We start from the raw sequence: 20,109 nt of genomic DNA on the forward strand, positions 1-20,109 counted from the left end.
CTTCGTGGTCCAGAACTGGAGTCAAGAGATAACCAACTCGCCACAGGACGAAGCCGCACATCCGACCCTTGGCAATGGCACTGGAGATTCACGCAGACCGTGCCGTGACGTCGGCCTGGCTGTCCGGAATAGGTAATAGAAGGCGCGCGCTAGTCTCAACATGGAAGGTACGCTAGCCTAGAGTCGAGATGGAAGCCGAGAGCCACGAGGCTGCTCGGACGGCTTCCGCACTCTTGAGATACGCTCGCGTGGCGATCAGCATGATCGCAACTACATCGGGAAACTGGGAATGTCAATCAAGTTAGACAGGATGAGACGAAAGCAGTAGTTGGAGTCGACTGCTGTCGTGTCTATCACTCCTGACAGTGAGCATTCTTCTACCCTTGACCTTCTCTCAAATTGACTTGGTTCGAATGACCGGTCTCCTCTGATGAGATGCCAGGAAACAAGAGAGCAGCTGATCCTGGCCTGCCAGGCGCGACACCCACAGAGGCATACTGGCAATGCCCCCCTCACTCAATCGCGTCTCACCGATCGTGCACACTCCCTTCCGAAGCCTCAGTAGCCATCATTGGCTCTGGGATGACGGCCGCCAGCATCGCACATCACCTGCTACAGATATCCCCAAATCTCGACGTCGTCATGCTGGAAGCAAGAACAGTCACATCCGGGGCGACTGGCCGCAACGGAGGGCACTGCAAAGACGTATCCTACAAGACGTACAGCAAGTTAAAAGCGCAGCTTGGCAAAGAGGCGGCGAAGCGGTTGGTGAATTTTAGGCGCAGCCATATTGATGCCACGCGGCAGCTGGCGCGTCAGCTGCACGAGGAGGGCTTTGGTGATGGACACTTCCGGACCGTGGACAGTATAACGGGGGTGTTTGATCGCGAGATCTTTCGAGATCTTTCGTACAACTTGCACGCATTTTTGGAGGATTTCCAGGAGGAGCGCGACCGGTATTTGATTCTAGATGGAGAGGAGGCGCAGAGAGTTCGTCTCGATCTCTCATACCACTGCATTCACACTGACAGAGATGCAGAAGTACGGGCTTGTCGGAGCGTGCGGCGCCATAAGCTCGCCCGCAGCAGCACTATGGCCGTATCGTCTTGTCACGAGTGTGCTCCAGCGCCTGCTCTCCAGACATCAGTCTTTCTCGCTGGAAGCTCTGACTCCCGTGCTATCCCTCAGTGCGAGTAAGGACTCGCGACATCCCTACGTGGTCCATACGCCACGAGGAACGATCCGCGCCCAGCATGTCGTCCATTGTACCAACGGCTACGCATCACACCTGCTGCCGAGCCTGCGGGATAAGATTGTGCCTGTCAGAGGGCAGATGACGGCTTTCGTTCCTTCCGATGAATTCCCACGGCGCGGCGATATCCACAGTTGGTCGTTGTGTTGGCCGAACGGAGGGTTTGACTACATGACTCAAGCCAATGATGCGGAAGGACTGGTATTTCTGGGTGGTGGGGTGGAACAGGGATCGAGTGCAGGGTCAGTAGACTACGACTTGGTCGACGATGGCAGCCTGAACACTCCCGCTTTGCAACATCTATGCTCTGTGTTGCCAAAACACTTTGAGGCGGGAGATGGGGCGAAGCTCAAGAAAGCCTGGACGGGAATTATGGGGTTTACCCCGGACGGGTTTCCTCTTGTTGGAAGAATTCCTCAAGAGCTAAGTCCTAGGAAGGTGGTCCACGGCGCCGCCGGGCAGGAATGGATCGCTGCAGGTTTCAATGGTTATGGCATGGTCCACTGCTGGCAGTCTGGAAGAGCAATTGCAGACATGGTCACCGGAAAGCCAAAGGAAACGATCGATGCCTACTTTCCGTCCGAGCATTTCGCCTGTTCAAAAGAAAGGTTGGAACGAATGGACTCGGAGGCGTTAAGAGCAGAGTTCTACAAGAACGCACCGACAACTTTGAAGAGTCGTATCTGAGGATCATACACCATATAGATTCACCATCAATTCTTAACACCGTTAGCCCCGTTGACACCAGACCACGCAGAATGGTCATCAAACGCCTCGGCCTCAATCTCAACATGCATGCCCTCGCCCAGCTTCGCAACACCTACAGCCACCCAAACTGGTCTGTGATTCGGCATGAACTCTTTGAACATCTCCACCATGCACTCGAAGGAAGCGTCTAGATCGATATGATATGACCGCACGGAGACCACTTGGCTCCACCCCTGGCCGCCGGCATCTTTCAATGCCTTCTCGACGTTCTTGCACGCCTGCACCAGCTGCTCTCGCATGGGCTCCACGAGCTCGCCCTTGTCTGTGAAGCCTCCTTGTCCTGCTGTCCTGATGGTCGAGCCCATGCGTACGGATTGCGAATAGTTGAAGACGTTGGAGTTCGTCTCGCCGAGGCCCGGGTAGACGTGGAATGATAATGCCATGGTGAGTTGTGGGGATTGTAATGTCGTTCGACTATGAATATGTGGATCTGGACGGGGATGGGCTGGGTTGAGAGGTTGATAGGGAGGGAAGTGTTCTGAGTCTGACGGCGACGATTCCGCTGGGGATGGAAAATACTCATTGCCATTCCGCACTGAACAACGGGACCTATATACACATAGTTGTAGTATGTAGCTCGCCAATGGATGCTTTGCGCGCAGCCGTGGAGTGAATGTTCACCGCGGCTTCTCTTGCCAAATCCAGACTAGCTCGCAGCCAGTCCGCCGGACGGCTGCAGCTTGGGCCCCACCCTCGTCATTCTTGCTCCTGCGGGGATGATCTGGGGATAACGATGACCATATCTTCACACACCAGCACCTTCTCCGCAACACCGGCTCCCGCTCCCCTTTCAGATGCACAATGCCGCAATACCGCCTATCGAGCGTATCGGATGGTTTCAAAATCCTGGTGCTAGCTCGGGTGCATGCTCCACACGTGGAAAGTAAGAACTAAGTTCCAGACCCATCATTCCCCCTCTAGCAGCATCAATGCCGATCCAAAGAATTCGGATGGCCATGTGTAGGAGCTAGAGCGGTTCTCTTGCATGTGATGACGATTAAAAGTATATAATCATTGTTTACATATTGACCCCTCGTGTCGCCCCTCGTTGGAAATACCACACTCTTTCTTCCTCTACACCATTCCTCCGCTTGCCAACAACATGTCTCCTGCCACCACCAAGATCACGCTCCCGAATGGCACGTCGTACGAGCAGCCGACCGGCCTGTTCATCAACAATGAGTTCGTTTCTGGCTCCTCGAAGAACAAGATCGAGGTCACAGACCCGAAGTAAGTTGCGCAAACTCGCCTTCCCTCAGCTCGACCTATGTATGAACATGTTATTAGCACGGGCAAGAGCATCATCGAAGTCGAGGCAGCTTCGGTGGAAGATGTCGACCGAGCTGTCGCAGCAGCCAGGGCCGCCTTTGAGGGAGACTGGAGCTCGGTGCCTGCGATCCAACGAGGAGCGCTGTTGTACAAACTCGCGGATCTCGTGGCTCGCGACCGAGAGCTGTTGGCCGCCATCGACGCATTCGACAACGGAAAGGTAAGTCGCTCCTTCTCACTGCTCATCGACCGTGCGCGCTGACGGTACATCGCTCTACAGCCGTACGGCGATGCGCTGGCCGTCGATCTCGATGAAGCGATCAATGTCTTCCGATACTACGCCGGTTGGGCGGACAAAATCTTTGGCAAGACAATCGAGACTTCGCCCGAAAAGCTGGCATATATTCTGCAAGAGCCTCTCGGAGTGTGCGCTCAAATCATCCCATGGTATATACATGCCCCCCAATTCCCCATGTTCTCGAAAAGCTAAAAGGCGCAAAGGAACTTCCCCATGATGATTCTGGCCTGGAAAGTCGCCCCAGCGATCGCGTGTGGCAACTCAGTCATCGTCAAACCAGCCGAGCAAACCCCATTATCCGCCCTCTACTTCGGCAAGCTTGTGCAAGAGGCTGAGGCCCCCGCCGGTCTTATTAACATCCTTCCCGGCCATGGCGGAGAAGCTGGTGCTGCCTTGGCCGGCCATCTCGACGTCGACAAAGTCTCGTTTACGGGAAGCACCGCTACCGGACGGAATATCATGCGAGCTGCGTCGAGCAATCTGAAGAATGTCACCTTGGAGTGTGGAGGCAAGAGCCCGCTGATAGTGTTTGCTGATGCGAATCTGGAGCAGGCGGTGAAGTGGTCGCATGTGGGCGGCCTGTTCAACCAGGGCGAGGTGAGTCTCAAGCTTCCGATGAGCTGGGGCTTCCCAGTGGCTAAGAATAACACCGCAGGTATGCACATCGACTTCCCGCATCTACGTCGAGGACTCCATCTACGACAAGTTCGTGGAGTTGTTTGTCAAGGAAGTCAAGGCGGCATCGAAAGTCGGGGCGCCGTTCGATGATGGAACCTTCCAAGGCCCTCAGGTATCTCGCGCGCAGTTCGACAAGGTCATGAAGTACATCGACATCGGGAAACAGGAGGGAGCCAAGGTAGAGATGGGCGGATCCAAAGTCGAGGGCGATGGATACTTCATTCAGCCCACAATCTTCACCAACGTGAGTTCTCTTATGGTACTTGATACCGAGTCATGGTCAGGAGACCGACTGACCCCTCGCGCAGGTCGAAGAAGGCATGAAAATCATGACCGAGGAAATCTTCGGCCCCGTTGTGGCCATCGGCCGCTTCACCGATGAGAAAGATGCTATCCGCAAAGCCAACAACTCCTCCTACGGCCTCGCGGCAGCCGTATTCACCGAGAACATGCGGAAGGGACACAAGGTCGCGGCGAAACTCGCGGCGGGTATGGTGTGGATCAACTCCTCCGGGGACTCGCATTTCGGGATCCCATTCGGCGGATACAAATCCTCGGGCATCGGCAAGGACTTGGGTCCGTACGCACTGGATTCCTACACCCAGGCCAAAGCAGTGCATGTCAATCTCGGCGTAGATCTTTGAGGGAGGCAAGGCAGGGATTCGTTCATAAAGATATGTTAGTAAAACAGGCGTGTCCATGATTCATATTTAGCCAAACAGAGTCTCGCAGTGCAGTTCGGCCATGACGTCCATCCAGAAGAAGTCTTGGGTCCCAGCATCAGCACGCTTCCATACTTCCTTTACGACGGTGAGGATGTTGTCGATGGCACGGAAACGCATGAGAGCTTGCATGATCTCCAGTCGGGCGATCATGAACTGACGGGCCTGACGAACGCGGAAAGCAGCTTCGTTGCTCGTCAAATGTCGCCCCGACTGCGCGTCTTCTGACGACGTCGTTCGAGGAGTCGGCCTGTCTTTCGCAACGCTAGCCTTCTCCGAGGGTAGGGTGAGAGCCGAGGCCACGGACAGCAATAGTGGCGGGTGCACAACTCTCGTGCCCGATTGCACCCCAATCATCTCGAGACACTCAACGATCCGGATTCCGATATCTCGCACCCATGCATCGAGAGGGTCACCCGCTGCTCTTTCGCCCCATAGCCAAGACTTGGATACCGTATGCGCCGAGTCGGTGGTTTCTGGCGTGGCATCAGATGTCGGTTCTGCCAGCCCGGAATCTAAGCATGATCGGACTTGGTTCTCAAGGACATCTGGGAATGCCATGTATATATGAAGCAGTGCAGCCAGCAGATATGCTTTGCTGGTGAGCACGTGATGAACTGGTGGTGTGTTGAGGTCTCCCGTATCTTCTACGTCGGTCACCGGGGGGATCGAGATGGACCAGCACTCCACCTCGAGGCTTTCGGCAGTCGTGATTGCCTTGGATAGATTGTTGATCGCAGCCCTCGAGACTGTGGAAGTTGTCGATTTGTTGAACCCGCCGCGCGCTCTCCGGACGAGCCGCAGAACACGGCCGAAGAGTTCCTGCGATTTGGGCTGTATACCAGCCCATGGATGCGGCATGATTTTCTTCTTCTGAACGACGATTGGTAGAGGTCCGAAAGCGGAGAAGTTCTCTTCAATCTCGCCATGAGGTGTCTCGACAGACTCGCTGACCAAGCTCACAATCATGTTCCAGTACATGAGTGCATTTTGAAAAAATTCCTGATTCATGTTCGTCACAACACCCGGCGATTCCGCTCTGGCACTGACAACTCGATTGGCCAAAGCCAAATACTCCAATCCCAGATCATCTCGCACATGCCAGCTGGTGGTCATTCCAAGGAGAAGGATGGTGTAGAGCGCCTCGTCGGATACATTGTGCAGCGCGGTGACTTGCAGACACTCGTTCTGCACATTCTCCAGGGCTTGCCATTGAGCCTCGATGCCTATAAGCTTCATGCTAGGCATATCGTCGACCAGTTTGGAAGCCGATAGACTTCGGATAACAGAGTCGATGGGAGCGGACGTCCCTCGCATCTTCGAGATCACTGTGCGAAAGGGGTTGAAGTCCGAATCGAATGTCGAACACTCTCGACACACTTTCTGGAAGTAGTATTCTACTAGAAGAGTCGGAACATGTAGAAGAGAGGAGTTTAGAGGTGTCGTCGGAGTCAACACGGACTCGGCACCGGGGGATCCAATAGATGATATTGTTGAGACGTCTGTAAAGGTTGGAAAATTTGCCGGACCCAGACCAGGATTCCAAGATGGCGCAGTCGTGAGTATGCAGTCAGCCTGACGCCCATCTTCAGCAGTAGATGATGGCTCCCAGAATCTTTCTCCTCCGCCTTCATCGTGAAGGGATGACATAGGGCCTTCGCCAATAGGCAGATCCGGTATTGCCGTACCAAGGTTCAACTCGCCCGAGGTAGGCTCAAATGGAGCATCAGTGTCTAGCGTGAAGGAATTCCCGGCGAAATCTTGCGAGTATATGGAACTTGGCCAGACGGAATTGGACGAACTATCCAAGCGCTCCTCATCACCAGCGACTGGTGCGGCATGCGCGGAATAGGCGTCAGCGTTTGGGACCTTGAGAACCTCATGCTTCGAAGACCACTTCAATTCTTTGACGGGATAGCCAGGGCATTTCAGGCCCCGGACTTCGCATCGCGCGCAGCCAGGCTTGTTCTCATCACACTTGAGCTAATCAAACCCGTCAGTCCCTGGTCTTTCGTGCTAGTAATTTGCCGCACCACATACCTTTCTTTTCTTGCAGTTGCCGCAGCCCGTGGTTGATCGCACCCGTTTTCTCGAAGACACTGGCGGCGAATGAGTCTGAGTGCTCATCGTTCCAGAATTCCTGTCCGCTGAAACGAAGTCTCGGCGGATGGTCGGTGTTGGCGCACTATCGTGGCATCGCAGCTGCTACTCTCGGCCCTATCGCCAGGGATTCGTTGGGGTGTCGGTATATGCTCCGAGGGAGATAAGGAGACACGGAGAAAGTGAGGTGGACGTCGAGATAGACATACCGATGGCACCCCCGGAGCCGGCGCCGTGGCTATGCGTGGCTGTGGAGCGTGTGGTCAGTAATAAGTCTGACCTGACCCAGTGACCCCGCCTCGGAAAAAGGAAAACGCCACTGAGCCGCGTTTCTTCAATGTTCACAAATTCTATACCATCGACTCGCCCAGCACGTCTCGGTCGCGAGAGACTAAGGCGCACGTGGATAGAAACAATCGCGCTCCGCTTGTCCGTGGACGATTTTGGGAAGGTGCATTGCAAACTGCAACGACAGCAGCATATCATTCAAGTCTAGATAGGTACAGTACTTACCAGGCTCCAAGCCTCACAACAAAGACCCGTTCGCCGTGCCCCACAGAATGTTGTTCAGGACGGAATACGGCGAATTCTCCTCCAGCGTCCCATCCGAATTCGCAGGCGTAATGATGGAAGAGGCATGCGGATCGGCTGCAACACCGTCCACCACGCTCTCCTTGCCCCGGGCGTCTTTGGAACTAAGTTCGTACAGTGCGGCGACGCCTCGTTGAATCGGCGCGGAGATTTCCTGCGGGTCGATGTTGTTCAGGATGCCGGTCATGATGCTTGCGAAGCGGTCCACGAGGCGTCGGGCGCGTTCATTCCGGGTGTGCTCGCCGATGATGCCGAGGAGGAGGGCGGAGCTGAGGGCGCGTTGTAGCGCTGCCCAGGATTGGCGGGCGGCGGGTGTCTGGATAGCAAGGATTAGCACAGGCATTCACTACGCGGATTTGGGTCCGTGGTGACAACTCACGATGTTGTTCAGTCCTAGGAAAGCTTCGACTGTGTTGGCGAGATTGTCAATGCACGTCTGCTTGAAAGCTTTGGCCAATTCGGTGTCCGCGTTAACGCTGATCGCCGGCCGACAGAGTTCGGACATGTGGTACGAGCTGTGCAAGTACAGGGCCCAGTGCTCCAGCGTCTCTCTTGACGTCGTGCACTGCCGTGAGTCGCGGAGATAGGCAGCAGCGTCGTGCATAATGTTCGCAAGCGCCTCGCGGTGCTCCGTGATCCTCGCGATCTGCTCGCGGGTGTTCAGGGGTCGTGCACGATCTCGTACGATCTCTAGGCCAACGCGGGAGACCTGGTACATTGCGGCGTGATAAGGATCCACTGGTCCGAAGTGCTGTGGAGGCGGCATGGTGCTTCCTTCTAGAGCGCCTGCAGCTGAGTTACGGTCGTAGGTAATCGACAAGAGGCTGTCTTGCCAGATGATAGCCCACCACACTTTCGACCGGGCAAAGATAAATTCCGTCGAGGTGTTCGGCGGACTCGGACGATGAATTCCCAAGCCTTGAGCGAGTCTGATGGTGAGTCCCAGCATGGACCACGAGGTTGCGGCATTCAAATTGTTCATCAAGACGTTGCCGATGACCAGCAACGTTTGTATGCTTTCGAGATTCGAGTTGGAAAGGAAATTTGTGAAGCGTAGACACTCGAATCCGCAGCAAACTGTTGATCGTCAGTTGGATGCTCGTCCATGGGGAAGACGGCATACTCACTGTACACCTGGGACGTCAGCTCCCGTTCTTTCCGCGGCAGACTGCCATTCTGAGCACCACTAGCAAGCACCGCGAACAACAAGGCCAGCCAAGTATAGCTTTTACCATAGATCTGCCGCTCAGTGACCCCTTCGTGGATGGACTGGGTGGCCCTACTCATCAGGAACATGCCAATATCAGACTCTAGCTGCTCCAGAGAAGCGATTCCGGGGAAGGTGACATAGCCCATTTCCTTGTAAGATCGGAAGAGATTGAGAATCTGGCTGTCGGTCGGCAAGGCCTTTGCAAGTTCCTGAGCGCGCGGAATAGAGCCGTGTGGTAGTCCCCACAAGTCCACGAAAGGGTATGTGGCGGATTCGTTGTCCAGCCCGAACAACGGCAAAACATTCTTGCCCAGCATCTCGAGGATCTGGTGTTGCTCCGCCCGGCCCTCGTTCATCTGCAAATTGTACAGCATGCCAGGTATAGATCCGCCTCCGAAATGCACATATTCGCCCTAGTAGAGCTCTTCAGTACATCAGACATTTGAAATATCCCCGTCGAACACTTACAGCAACATTCTTCATATGAACGCCATGAACATCAGTGTGACTGAGTTCATGCGGCGCATCTTGAACAGCAGGATCAATATTGGAGGCAGCATTCGTGTCGCCCTCGTGGAAGAATGACTCGTCTCCGTTTTCGTTCCGACGCATTTCCCGCCGCAAGCTAGCAATGGAGTCTTCCAGCGCATTCAGCTTACGACAGAGAAAATCAAACTCGCCACGTCCGAGCGTGACGAAGCCCGGACTGGAAGGCTTCTCATCAGGTCTCGGGAGCGCTGTGGAGGAACCGGGATCGACGCTCTGTCGCTTGTTGGGCGGATGATAACTGCAGAGCTCTGGGTGATCCCGATCGCGGCAAGTCTGACACGGACGCGAGAGGTCGCATCTGGTCGTTGTTCAGTACGATATAGTACGCAGAATGCATTCGAACAGGGACTTGACATACTTTACTTTTCGCTGCCGACAAGGGTAGCAAGCCTTGTGTTCTCTCGCCTTGCGCTTCTTGCGCAGGAAATCATCAACATCCTGCTGCGGGGGAAGGTCCGGGTAAGGTGTCGAGAGGCCTGTGATCTGAGGGTCCATGACTGCATCCGACGGGTGGTTCATTCCGTCCATTGCTGCTAACAATACGATCGTGGGACCTGTGTGCAATGTTGTAGACGACGGAGGCCTGGATTGCCGAGTGTAATACTGCCGAGGAGATCACGTTGTCACGGCCGGGCGTGTTTGCGGCGGATTCTGATCCAGCAACGGGCGTTCGATTTTGTTGATCAAGCAGCAGACTCCTCCTACGCAGTTTTGTGCATCATCTCGACGTTTGTTCGACAGGGCTATAGGCGCGGTATAGCGAAGGAGGTTCCTCGGACGAAGGTCGGGCGCGGGCAAGAAGGGAAGGAGCCGAGTTGGGATTTTCATCAGGCAAACTCTAAATCTTCGCGCACGTGACGTCGACTCCGAGCACGGAAGAATTTACAGTGAATGTGGTAAGAGGTGTGCCTTTGTAGGAAATGCATGTAGGAAATGAACCTGGGTATGAACCATAATCAAAGAGGATCGCTCGAAAAAACACAACACGCGATTCAGCGACAATAACGAGTGCAATCGCTTCCACAACATCAACCCGTCATCATGCAGTGTATGCGGGCAATTCCTCAATCCCCTCGAATTCCTGATAGCTCATGTCGTACCCCAAATGCCTCTTCAACAGCTCGTGCGTCACAAAGCGCTCAGGTGTGTTGCCCTGTGCATCGACAAACGACACATGGTGGTTCACATCCGAGATACGCTGCAGTTCGTTGGCATGTCGATGATGATGCGGGCAGCCCTCCACGCCGATGAGGAAGATGGTGATATGCGCCCACGACAGCGAGAGGATGTCGAGCTCGAACTCATCCATGTCTGTCGCCTCACCGTCGAGCAGCAGCAACATCCGGAGGATGGGCGTTTGCGGGCCGGCTTGCCAGCCGTAAATGGGATGGTAGGTGGCGGATTCGGAGTGTTTTTGGAAGTGCAGCTCCTTGACTTTCTGCCAGCCCGTCATGACGCGCGTGCCGCCGCCGATGTGCACTTTCTGCCACATGCGGTCGAGGTTCTCGTGATTGACGGTGCCGATGTACTCTGAACGGTTCGAGAAGGTGACGAGATCGTAGCCGGTGTTTGAATGGTCATGGTTAGTCATGGCATCGGTAAAGCGGCGGATGATCGCTTTCGCAACGTCTATTTCACGAATTAGTCTGGCGCTGGCTGTTGTTTCACTGCGCAACACGGCTTACCTTTGTTCTTGGGCTGAGTGCCTCTTTCGTATCGAGTGATGAGATATCGATCGTACACAGGTCTGACCGGCTGGAAATCCATCGAGCCAGACACATCCAGGAGGATCATCGTGTCGTCGGAAGCCTGCTCCGGTCGGTCGTAGGCTCTGAAAGGGGCGGGCGGGACCTGGGCCGAATAACCCTCCGAGGTATGCTGAGTGTGGCATGTATCCGCCGCATCAAAATAGGTCGGTGGCGGAGGGACAGCCTTTGCCATTCGCGCTCGCGCCATCTCCAACTCGGAGATGAAATCGGGTTTCAGACGAGTGAGTGTGGCACCTTCTGGGTTCTCACGGTGATTCAGCACCCAGTAGAGTCGCTCCTCGGCCGTATCTTCGTAGCCACGCCAGGCTGGGGTAATGCCTCTCCAGCCAGCTGCAGACTCGATGCTGAACTTGAGCGGATTCGAAGCCTGATTTGCCCAGGCGACAGGGATCGGCTCAAAGTAGCCAGCGCGGAGGAGATGGAGGTATTGGATGGGGCTCCGGGCTCGGAGTTCGGCAATCTTCTTCGTCATGCCGACCTTGTCTTGGTAGGTGAGAACAATCTGCTGCCATTCCGCATCTGGCCATCTTCCGTTCTCCTCGGCAACAATCTGGTCGCGAAGGGCGTTGCCATGACCAACCTGCTTCTCGACTTTGCTGACGGCTCTCTCATCAGAGGACTTGATTCCCATGGATTTCCTGAAGCTGGCTAACTTCGAGGTCTTCGGTCGATCGTTAGATGCTCCGTTTGATGGAGGTGCTAGACTTTCCCTGTTCTCGAGCCTGGCCTTTTCATCGCGGGCATCGCGATTGTCCACTGGGGGAGGGGCGGCTAGCGGCTTCTTTTTCTCGCCTAGAGCGATGTTCGACATGGCTCGATCCAGGGCATGGTCATCCCAAATGCTGTGTCTGGGCTCTTTGGAGTCCACGCTTGCTTGGGCCTCCTTGTTGAGAGCGTTGTTGAGGGAAATGGTCTGATGGATGGATTTTTCGTGCCAGCCGGCTTTGGGCGTCAATGGGCCACCCCAATTAGTCTGGCCCCAGCCATAGGGAGAAATGACTCGCATGCGGTATGGGTTGCTGCTGAAGACACCGCCGTAGCTGTACTTGTTGTCATTATAGGCTTTCTCGCCTGTTGCGTACAGTTAGCGGGGCGGCTTTTTCAACGGGGAGCGAGCGGCTTGCCTGGATACATGACCGCCTTGGACCACAGCTCTTGCACCCCATATCGCCGGTACTTTGCCGCCTGGTACTGATGGATTGGGCACGAGCAGGGGTAATCGGTCTCGTGTTCGGGTTCGATTTCGGGGTTGTAGATGTTGTACTGGTACTGCAGGTTCTGCAGCTGTTGCTGCATTTCTTGCTACACGCGGGACACGATTAGCTCTGGCCATTACTCTGTAGTCCTTGCCAGCTTACCTCATCACGTGCGCGCACCTTGCCCGCTTCAATGACTTGATTAGTGTGGTGGCGCGCGCGGGCTCTGCTCGTCGCACTGGCGGGCGGGGCGCTGCTTGGTGGAGCAAAAGCCGGTGGGTTGCCGCCTGCTGGAGGATTTCCAGGTGGCGGCGCATATGCCGGTGGACCATCGAGACCTCGCTTTTCATCGTGGTGGTCGTGGACGGGCGGCGCTTTGACGTCGGCGGGGTAGGAAGTCTGGGTAGAGGCGGGGTTGTGCTGGGCGGCAGGCATGCTGGCTGCGTCGCGGGCGGCGAGCGCGGCTTTTTCCCCGTTGGCAGAGGCGGAGCGCGACTCGCTGAAGGAGGAAATGAAGCGCAGAGCCTCTGGAGAATCGCCGACGAGCGAGCTGAGGTATTCACTGGCCTCGCCGCTGGGCAGGGAGCGGGCTTGGGTTAGCACCTGCGACACCTCGTCGTCGCCCAAGGGCAGCACGGCGGACAGCTGTTGGTGCAGTTCCTGCTCGGAGGGCGCCATGGTGATGATGTGAGAGATTGATGGGGTGGAGAGAGTGAAGGGAAACCGCACAGAAGGCTGGCAGCTTTATTGCACCTCTCGATGTGTGTGTGGCGTGGTGGCTGCGCCTGGCACGCGCAACGATTTACGTCACCTCCGAAAGTCGCGCACGGCGGGCATGCAACGGAAACGTGGGATGGAAGCAGGCCTTGCCGGGCGTGGGCGCGTGATGACAGTTGGTTAGTCAGGGCTCCGCGCCGTCGCTGCCGGCCCTGAAACCCCAAGGTATTTTAAGCTACGGGCATGGGAGGTCAACGAATGAGGTGTTGGTCAGGCTACTTGCCCCTCGTTGCTGCCTGGAATCGCGCGCCTTCCCGTTCAAGCCCGTTGCTTGATTGTTTCCTAATCTTGGCGTGACTCGCGTGCAGAAGCTTGGTACTCACCGCACGACTCAGGTGCACAATCAACTTCTTTCTACACCATCACCACCCGCCTCTTACAAACACAACACGCACACAACACCCGCTCCCTTCGCCCATTATGTCCGGCCGGAAGGACTTTCTGTCGCAGCAAGCGCCGGAAAACTACGTCGCCGGTCTGGGGCGTGGTGCAACGGGCTTCACCACCAGATCAGATCTCGGGCCTGCAAGAGAAGGACCTAGCGAAGAACAAATCAAAGAAGCGCTTGCCAAGCGTGCTGCCGCCCTTGGGAATGCCCCTCCCACTGCCTACGGTGTGGGCAAGAAAAAGGCCGACGACGAGCCTGAAGAGGATCAGTTTGTCGATGCCGAGAACGAGGAGGGCTTGTTTGCGACTGGCAACTACGACCGCGATGATGATGAGGCCGACAGGATATACCAAGCTGTCGACGAGCGTATGGACCGGAGAAGAAAAGCTCGAAGGTATGTCTCCATCTTTCTTCGTTCCCCCTGCCCTCCCTGCCCTTGCCATCTTTGCAACTTGGTCAACCATGTTCATCGTTTCTCGCAGCGAACACATGCCGACGTTACCCGTGTGAACAGGGAAGCACGAGAACGCGAAGAGCGCGAAGACTACGAACGCAAGAACCCCAAGATCCAGCAACAATTCGCCGATCTCAAACGTGCCCTCGGAACCGTGACCGATGAAGACTGGGCCAACATACCCGAAGTCGGAGATTTGACGGGCAAGAATCGCCGCACGAAACAAGCCGCGCAGGCCCAACGCAGATTCTATGCGGTGCCCGACAGTGTGCTTGCGGGTGCAAGAGACAGTACGCAGCTGAATACGGAGATACAAGAGGATGGCATGGCCACCGATGCGCCGAATGGTAGCGCGAACGAGCAAGCGAACGGCACCATTACCAACTTTGCCGACATCGGTGCGGCGAGAGACAAGGTGTTGAAAGTGCGGCTCGATCAAGCAGCGCAATCGCAGGCCGCTTCTGCCTCGGACTCCGTAGCAGGGACATCTACCAGCATCGATCCCAAAGGATACCTCACTTCTCTCACAAAGACCGAAATCAAAGCCGGCGAATACAACGTCGGTGACATCAAACGAGCAAGAATCTTGCTGGAGTCGGTCATCAAGACAAATCCCAGACACGGGCCGGGCTGGATCGCTGCCGCCCGTTTGGAGGAGCTGGCGGGCAAGATTGTGGCAGCACGGAATGTCATGAGACGGGGCACAGAGATGTGTCCGAAGAATGAAGATGTGTGGCTGGAGAGCATACGCCTGAATGACAACCAAAACGCCCGCATCATTGCCGCCCAGGCAATTGAGAACAACGATCGCTCCGTGCGTCTATGGATCGAAGCCATGAAACTTGAGACCATCCCGGCCTCGAGGAAGAGAGTTCTGCGAAAAGCCTTGGACCACATTCCGCAGTCCGTCGCGATATGGAAGGAAGCCGTTAACCTCGAAGAGAACCCCGACGATGCACGTCTGCTCCTCGCAAAAGCAACCGAGATTATCCCCCTCTCCGTGGAACTCTGGCTCGCATTGGCTCGTTTGGAGACCCCGGAACAAGCTCAAGTCGTCCTCAATAAAGCACGCAAGGCTGTGCCTGCTAGCTTCGAAATCTGGATAGCTGCAGCTCGGTTACAAGAACAGATCGGCCAAACGAGCATGGCCACCAAAGTCATGGAACGCGCTGTCAAAGCGCTGGCACGAGAATCCGCTATGCTGAAGCGGGAAGACTGGATCACTCAAGCCGAAATTTGTGAGGAGGAAGGCGCCCCGCTAACGTGTCAGGCCATCATTCAGAATACTCTCGGCTGGGGGTTGGACGAAGATGATGATCGGAAGCAGATTTGGCTCGATGATGCAAAAGGCTGCATTGGCCGTGGGCGTTACGAAACCGCTCGCGCCATCTACGCGTATGCGCTCAAAGTGTTCTATAACCGGAGTAGTGTCTGGCTTGCAGCAGCAGATCTGGAGCGGCAGCACGGGACCAAGACGGCACTGTGGGCACTCCTGGAAGAGTCCGTCAAGAGCTGCCCGAACAGCGATGTCCTGTGGATGCAGCTGGCGCGCGAGAAGTGGGAAGGCGGAGACCTCGACGAAGCGCGCAAGGTGCTAGGCCGCGCCTTTGAGCAGAACCAAGGTAACGAGGACATCTGGCTCGCCGCAGTGAAACTCGAAGCCGACAATGGCGAGATCGACCAAGCCAGACATCTCCTCTCCGCAGCGCGCGACTCCGCCGGCACCGATCGTGTCTGGATGAAATCCGTCGCCTACGAGCGCCGCATCAACGACAACGAGCGCGCCCTCGAGCTCGTCAACCACGCCCTACAAGTCTACCCCAAAACAGCGAAGCTGTGGATGCAAAAGGGCCAGATCTACGAATCCAAGAACATGCTCCCGCAAGCCAAAGAAGCCTACAACACCGGCACGCGCGCCTGCCCGCAAAGCGTCCCCCTCTGGCTGCTCGCCGCGCGCCTAGAAGAGAAAATGGGCGTGCTCGTCAAAGCGCGCTCCATCCTCGACCGCGCCCGCCTCGCCATCCCCAAAACCCCCGAGCTCTGGACCGAAAGCGTGCGCCTCGAGCACCGCGCGAAAAACATCCCCGCCGCAAACCAGAAGATGGCGCAAGCGCTGCAAGAATGCCCCACCTCCGGCCTGGTCTGGAGCGAGCGCATCTGGCGCCTGGAAGCGCGCACCCAGCGCAAACCGCGCATCCTCGAAGCCATCCAGAAAGTGGAGAACGACCCGATCCTCTTCGTCTCCGCCGCGCGCATCTTCTGGGCGGAGCGCAAGTTGGAGAAAGCCGACACGTGGTTCCAGAAGGCCGCCGTGCTCGATCCCGACTGGGGCGATACGTGGGCTTGGTGGTACAAGTTTCTGCTACAGCATGGCACGGCGGAGAAGCGAGGGGAGGTGGTGAGTAAGTGTGTGCTCAACGAGCCGAAGCATGGCGAGGTGTGGCAGGCGGTGCGCAAGGCGCCGGAGAACGAGGGGTTGGGGGTTGAGGAGGTGTTGAAGAAGGTTGCGGCGCTGTTGAACGCTTGATGGTGATGAGTCGCTCGACATTCGATGTCAGTCGTGGATTCCATACGAATGTGTACATCCTATTAACGAGAGCACTAAAATTGCCAATACGCTTTTCCCCGTAACACCTCGCTCAAACCGCAGTGCCAATACAATCCGTCCCAATCCATGCGATGTATCAGGTCCCTCACTTGTCCTTCCTCTCCTTCTTCCTCCCCGCCGCCGCCAACCGCCCCAAGTGACTAAATCCACTCTTCGCCTTCCCACCACTTGCCTGCCCACCGCCCGCCTCCTTGCCCTTCGCATCCCGACCAGCCTGCGAAGCAGCCACGCCGAGCTGCAACGAAGATTGCCCATGATAGCTCTGCGCCGACACGGTTCGCGGCGCGCCACTGCTACCAGTACCACTGTTCAACCCAGCACTGCCCACCGCACTTGCAAGCACATACTCCCCTCCTCTCTTCCCCTCTGCCCTCGCAGCCTCAATCCGCTCCTCTTCCTCTTCATCCTCATCGCCGACCAGCAAGCGCCGCTGCGCGCGCCGCAACTTCTCCTGCGTCGCCTTGAACTTCTCCAGCAACTCCGTCCACCGGATCGTGCCCTCTTCCCTGCCCTTCAACCGATTCTGCCGTTCGAAAGTCGACACCGCGCTGCTTGTTGAACCTGTTGAGCCAGACACGCCACCTCCGGCTCCACCGCGAGGGGCAATATGCAGGTAGCCAATAGCGCTCACACTATTGAGGCGGTTCTTCAGTGCGGCGAACGCGGAACTCTGCGGAAGCAGCATCAACACCCCGTACAGACACTTGTACAAGTGCGGGTAGCGCTCGGGTTCGAGGAGCTGCATGCGCAGGTAGGTGAATACGGGCGACTCGAGCAGCTGCACGAGCTTGTCGATTTGAATGAGCATGGTGACGGTCATTTCCAGCTCGGCGAAGATCTGCAGGAGGTGGTAAGCCTGCTCGTAAGCCTGAGCGAGCAGGCAGATGGAGAAGGTGGCGACGGCGTTGACGCACCAGGCGCGGAAGAGGACGGTGAAGAAGGTCTGGCCTTCTCTTGTGTCGAGGTTGCGGAGGCGTTTGCGGAGGTCTTGCAATTCTGGTGCGGTGATGAGATTATTGTTTAGCATCTGAACCATGATTGACGCGAACTCGATGTCCTCGCTGTACTCTTCGCGCTCGAGGCAGTCGGCGAGCGTGCGGTAAATTTTCTCCGCCGACAAGCTGAGGCATAGTTGGCGGATGATGAGGTTTCCCCGCGTTTCCAGGAGCCGGCGATCGTTACTGAAGAGCTTAAGGAGGTTGACCATGAACGACGAGAAATAGCTGTCATCGCTGCTCTTGCTGATTTGAGAGAGGAGCAGCAAGTCGCGGGTGACCACGGCCTCTGCGGGATCGCTGAGGGTTTTGAGGAGAGCGGGGAAGGTGGCATCTTGGATTGCGAGGATCCGACGGGGCGATTTACGATGGAGCATGATCAGCCAGGCCAGCGCGGCTACTCGCGTGGCTTCGTGTGAATGCAAGAACTGCTTGGTCAGAGCGTTGACAGCCGCTTCGTAGTCGAGATCTGTCCGAGCGGAATGATCTCCATTTGGTGCGGCCTCAGCTGAATCTGCCGTTGTTGGTGTTTCAGGGGCCGGCACATCCTGGGCTGGCGAGAGAGACTGAATCCGCTCGGGACTTGTTTGGCTTCTCAACGTCGCTGGCTTTGGAGGAAGGGGAATGTTTGACGAAGGCTTGTCGATCCCGTTGACGCCTTTCGTACCGCCCGGAGCTGTCACTGCGCCTGCCGGCATCCCTCCGAATGACTGAGGACTCCCCGCGCTCCCCGCTGTTTGATCAACCGGCCCTCCATCTATGCTGGTATGATTTGGCTCAGCAGGCAAGTCCATTACCAGAGACGTCAACTTTTCATTGACCCGACTCGCCGCTGCTTGCACCTTCTCCACATCAGAGCTCAATGCTGGTAAGACTTGCGCCAGTAGCCTCGGGGTGAAGACTAGGATGTCTTCTGGACAAATGTTGAGGAAGCTTTCGATCCATCGGAGAGTGGTGGTTTGAATCTCGCGCTCGCTCGATCCGGAGGAGTGGGACTGAGGCGAGGAGTTGGCGTTGGAAGATGAGTGGGCGAGAAAGTTGAGGAGGATGTCGAGGATCTTTTGATAGTCGATGGTGACGTCCTGACCGGGGATCCACTCTCCTTCAAAGTCGTGCTCGTCCACGCCAGCATCGTTGAGTTCGTCCTCGTCGTCGTCCTCATCTTCGTCTGCATCGTCTTGCTGGCCTTCTGCGGCGGTTACAGACGATTCTCCATCCGTGGCGCCTTTCTCTTCCACATCGGTAGGCAGGGATTCAAATTGTGCCGGAGAACTGGGTTTCTGATCCTCATCATGGTCCTCCCTCTCGGCCTTCTCACTCATCGTTGGACTCTCCACCGCCACAGATTCGGCACTGGCATTCCTCAAGAGCTCTCTGCTCCGCCGATTTTCCGCAATGCCCTTCTTGACCGCAGCAATCTTCTTGATCTCGGCAAGAAATCTATCCAGCGCGACCTTTGTAGTGGTGTGGACATCTTGATTGGGATCGCTAAGGAACTTCAGCAGTCCGCCAAGGAAGCTGGGAAGATAGACGACGAGCTCAAGATCGGGGATGGAGTCGAGAAGAGTGATCCAAGAGACCAGAAATGTCCTGGTGAAGGGATTCATCACGTTGATACGCTCCGTCAGCAGCGGAATGAATCTCGGCAGGCTGAATGCCGTCTGTTGCCCCGCTGATGATGTTCCCGTCTCTTCTTCATCATCGGCCAGCGTCTCATCCTGGAGTGCGGCGGGATCGACGACGATACTCGCGTAGGTTGCCGCACTCTCGCTGACAATGTCCTTCACCAGTCGATCCAGCAGTTCCGCACCATTCTTCACGCTCAGCTCCGTATCGGCAGCCAGCTTGCACAAGGCATCGAAGACGTCGTTGAAGTAGATGAGGATTTCGCCCTTGGCCACCTTCGCAATATTATACATCGACTCGCACGCATAGTATCGAACTCGAGCATCTTGGTCGGAAAAGCAGGCCAACACGGGAGGGACGATGAGAGAGAGGTAGGGGGAGACGGAGGAGCCGAGCGCAATGGCTGCGGCGGCGAGGCCGATGAGACCTCCATTGCGGGCGTGAGGCTGGTGGACTGCGTAGGCGTAGTCGTGGACGAGCTGGCGGAGGATCTTGGGGATGCGCTCCGTGTGCTGCTCTGCTACTGCATTGCGAATGGAGGCTTCAAGTCTGGCGGGTGATTTCAATTAGATAACATGCCCCTCTGATCAGATTGACGGAGGAAGAGAGCAGGGGGAATTCCGTCTAGATCAAGCACATACTCTAAAGCACCAGTCTTGCGTTTGTCGTAGAGTTTATCACTGAGCAGACGCTGGATACTGGGTTCCATCGTGTCGATGCCGGAGTGGATGTAGCGGGCATTGCCTGTGATGCAGCACCAGGCGTGAAGCTGGAATTACGAGCGGATACACGTTCAATTGAAACACGCCACAAGGAGCATGAGAAACAGATGTCGTGTGAGAGACGGAGGCCGGGAAGT

General features: G+C 56.2%; 8 protein-coding genes across 8 annotated transcripts; 3 read left to right on the plus strand and 5 right to left on the minus strand.

The window, feature by feature from the left end:
* Nucleotides 1-642: 642 nt before the first annotated feature.
* Nucleotides 643-1,939, plus strand: BDY17DRAFT_319741 (FAD dependent oxidoreductase; the record flags this gene model as incomplete). Its single annotated transcript, XM_033736325.1, has 2 exons — nucleotides 643-990; nucleotides 1,040-1,939. The coding sequence occupies 2 exons, from the start codon at nucleotides 643-645 to the stop codon at nucleotides 1,937-1,939; spliced, it is 1,248 nt and encodes a 415-aa protein (XP_033593750.1).
* Nucleotides 1,940-1,965: 26 nt separating this feature from the next.
* Nucleotides 1,966-2,403, minus strand: BDY17DRAFT_319742 (Endoribonuclease L-PSP/chorismate mutase-like protein; the record flags this gene model as incomplete). The annotated part of the gene is made up of 1 exon (XM_033736326.1): nucleotides 1,966-2,403. One exon carries the CDS (start codon nucleotides 2,401-2,403, stop codon nucleotides 1,966-1,968), a length of 438 nt encoding a protein of 145 aa, XP_033593751.1.
* A 719-nt stretch (nucleotides 2,404-3,122) lies between these two features.
* Nucleotides 3,123-4,909, plus strand: BDY17DRAFT_314373 (aldehyde dehydrogenase domain-containing protein; the record flags this gene model as incomplete). Its single annotated transcript, XM_033735812.1, has 6 exons — nucleotides 3,123-3,250; nucleotides 3,308-3,509; nucleotides 3,570-3,736; nucleotides 3,791-4,184; nucleotides 4,243-4,509; nucleotides 4,574-4,909. 6 exons carry the CDS (start codon nucleotides 3,123-3,125, stop codon nucleotides 4,907-4,909), a joined length of 1,494 nt encoding a protein of 497 aa, XP_033593752.1.
* BDY17DRAFT_5398 (fungal-specific transcription factor domain-containing protein) lies at nucleotides 4,697-7,363 on the minus strand. The gene is made up of 2 exons (XM_033738478.1): nucleotides 7,028-7,363; nucleotides 4,697-6,970 (listed from the first exon to the last, which is right to left on the minus strand). Exons 1-2 carry the CDS (start codon nucleotides 7,112-7,114, stop codon nucleotides 4,976-4,978), a joined length of 2,082 nt encoding a protein of 693 aa, XP_033593753.1. The 5' UTR covers nucleotides 7,115-7,363; the 3' UTR covers nucleotides 4,697-4,975.
* Nucleotides 7,364-7,613: 250 nt separating this feature from the next.
* BDY17DRAFT_244969 (uncharacterized protein) lies at nucleotides 7,614-9,932 on the minus strand (the record flags this gene model as incomplete). Its single annotated transcript, XM_033730585.1, has 5 exons — nucleotides 7,614-7,994; nucleotides 8,058-8,755; nucleotides 8,806-9,301; nucleotides 9,357-9,735; nucleotides 9,796-9,932. 5 exons carry the CDS (start codon nucleotides 9,930-9,932, stop codon nucleotides 7,614-7,616), a joined length of 2,091 nt encoding a protein of 696 aa, XP_033593754.1.
* Nucleotides 9,933-10,304: 372 nt separating this feature from the next.
* On the minus strand, nucleotides 10,305-13,389 carry BDY17DRAFT_288490 (uncharacterized protein). The gene is made up of 4 exons (XM_033732197.1): nucleotides 12,565-13,389; nucleotides 12,331-12,508; nucleotides 11,123-12,277; nucleotides 10,305-11,066 (listed from the first exon to the last, which is right to left on the minus strand). Exons 1-4 carry the CDS (start codon nucleotides 13,078-13,080, stop codon nucleotides 10,477-10,479), a joined length of 2,439 nt encoding a protein of 812 aa, XP_033593755.1. The 5' UTR covers nucleotides 13,081-13,389; the 3' UTR covers nucleotides 10,305-10,476.
* Nucleotides 13,390-13,599: 210 nt separating this feature from the next.
* Nucleotides 13,600-16,548, plus strand: BDY17DRAFT_244516 (PRP1 splicing factor, N-terminal-domain-containing protein; the record flags this gene model as incomplete). The annotated part of the gene is made up of 2 exons (XM_033730542.1): nucleotides 13,600-13,961; nucleotides 14,082-16,548. The coding sequence occupies 2 exons, from the start codon at nucleotides 13,600-13,602 to the stop codon at nucleotides 16,546-16,548; spliced, it is 2,829 nt and encodes a 942-aa protein (XP_033593756.1).
* A 166-nt stretch (nucleotides 16,549-16,714) lies between these two features.
* BDY17DRAFT_319748 (vacuolar protein 14 C-terminal Fig4p binding-domain-containing protein) lies at nucleotides 16,715-19,959 on the minus strand (the record flags this gene model as incomplete). The annotated part of the gene is made up of 2 exons (XM_033736327.1): nucleotides 16,715-19,799; nucleotides 19,892-19,959. The coding sequence occupies 2 exons, from the start codon at nucleotides 19,957-19,959 to the stop codon at nucleotides 16,715-16,717; spliced, it is 3,153 nt and encodes a 1,050-aa protein (XP_033593757.1).
* Nucleotides 19,960-20,109: the final 150 nt, after the last annotated feature.

Source organism: Neohortaea acidophila (assembly GCF_010093505.1).
Source record: "Neohortaea acidophila strain CBS 113389 unplaced genomic scaffold BDY17scaffold_1, whole genome shotgun sequence".
Lineage (NCBI taxonomy): Eukaryota > Fungi > Ascomycota > Dothideomycetes > Mycosphaerellales > Teratosphaeriaceae > Neohortaea > Neohortaea acidophila.

What these genes read in the sequence shown, in the direction of transcription:
- BDY17DRAFT_288490 (XM_033732197.1), bottom strand. Translation starts at nt 13,080, where the DNA reads ATGGCGCCCTCCGAGCAGGAACTGCACCAACAGCTGTCCGCCGTGCTG. An exon ending in AGGTGCGCGCACGTGATGAG is followed by an intron (nt 12,509 to 12,564) that starts GTAAGCTGGCAA and finishes TCCCGCGTGTAG; the next exon opens with CAAGAAATGCAGCAACAGCT. An exon ending in CAAGGCGGTCATGTATCCAG is followed by an intron (nt 12,278 to 12,330) that starts GCAAGCCGCTCG and finishes TGTACGCAACAG; the next exon opens with GCGAGAAAGCCTATAATGAC.
- BDY17DRAFT_5398 (XM_033738478.1), bottom strand. Translation starts at nt 7,114, where the DNA reads ATGAGCACTCAGACTCATTCGCCGCCAGTGTCTTCGAGAAAACGGGTG. An exon ending in GCAACTGCAAGAAAAGAAAG is followed by an intron (nt 6,971 to 7,027) that starts GTATGTGGTGCG and finishes GGGTTTGATTAG; the next exon opens with CTCAAGTGTGATGAGAACAA.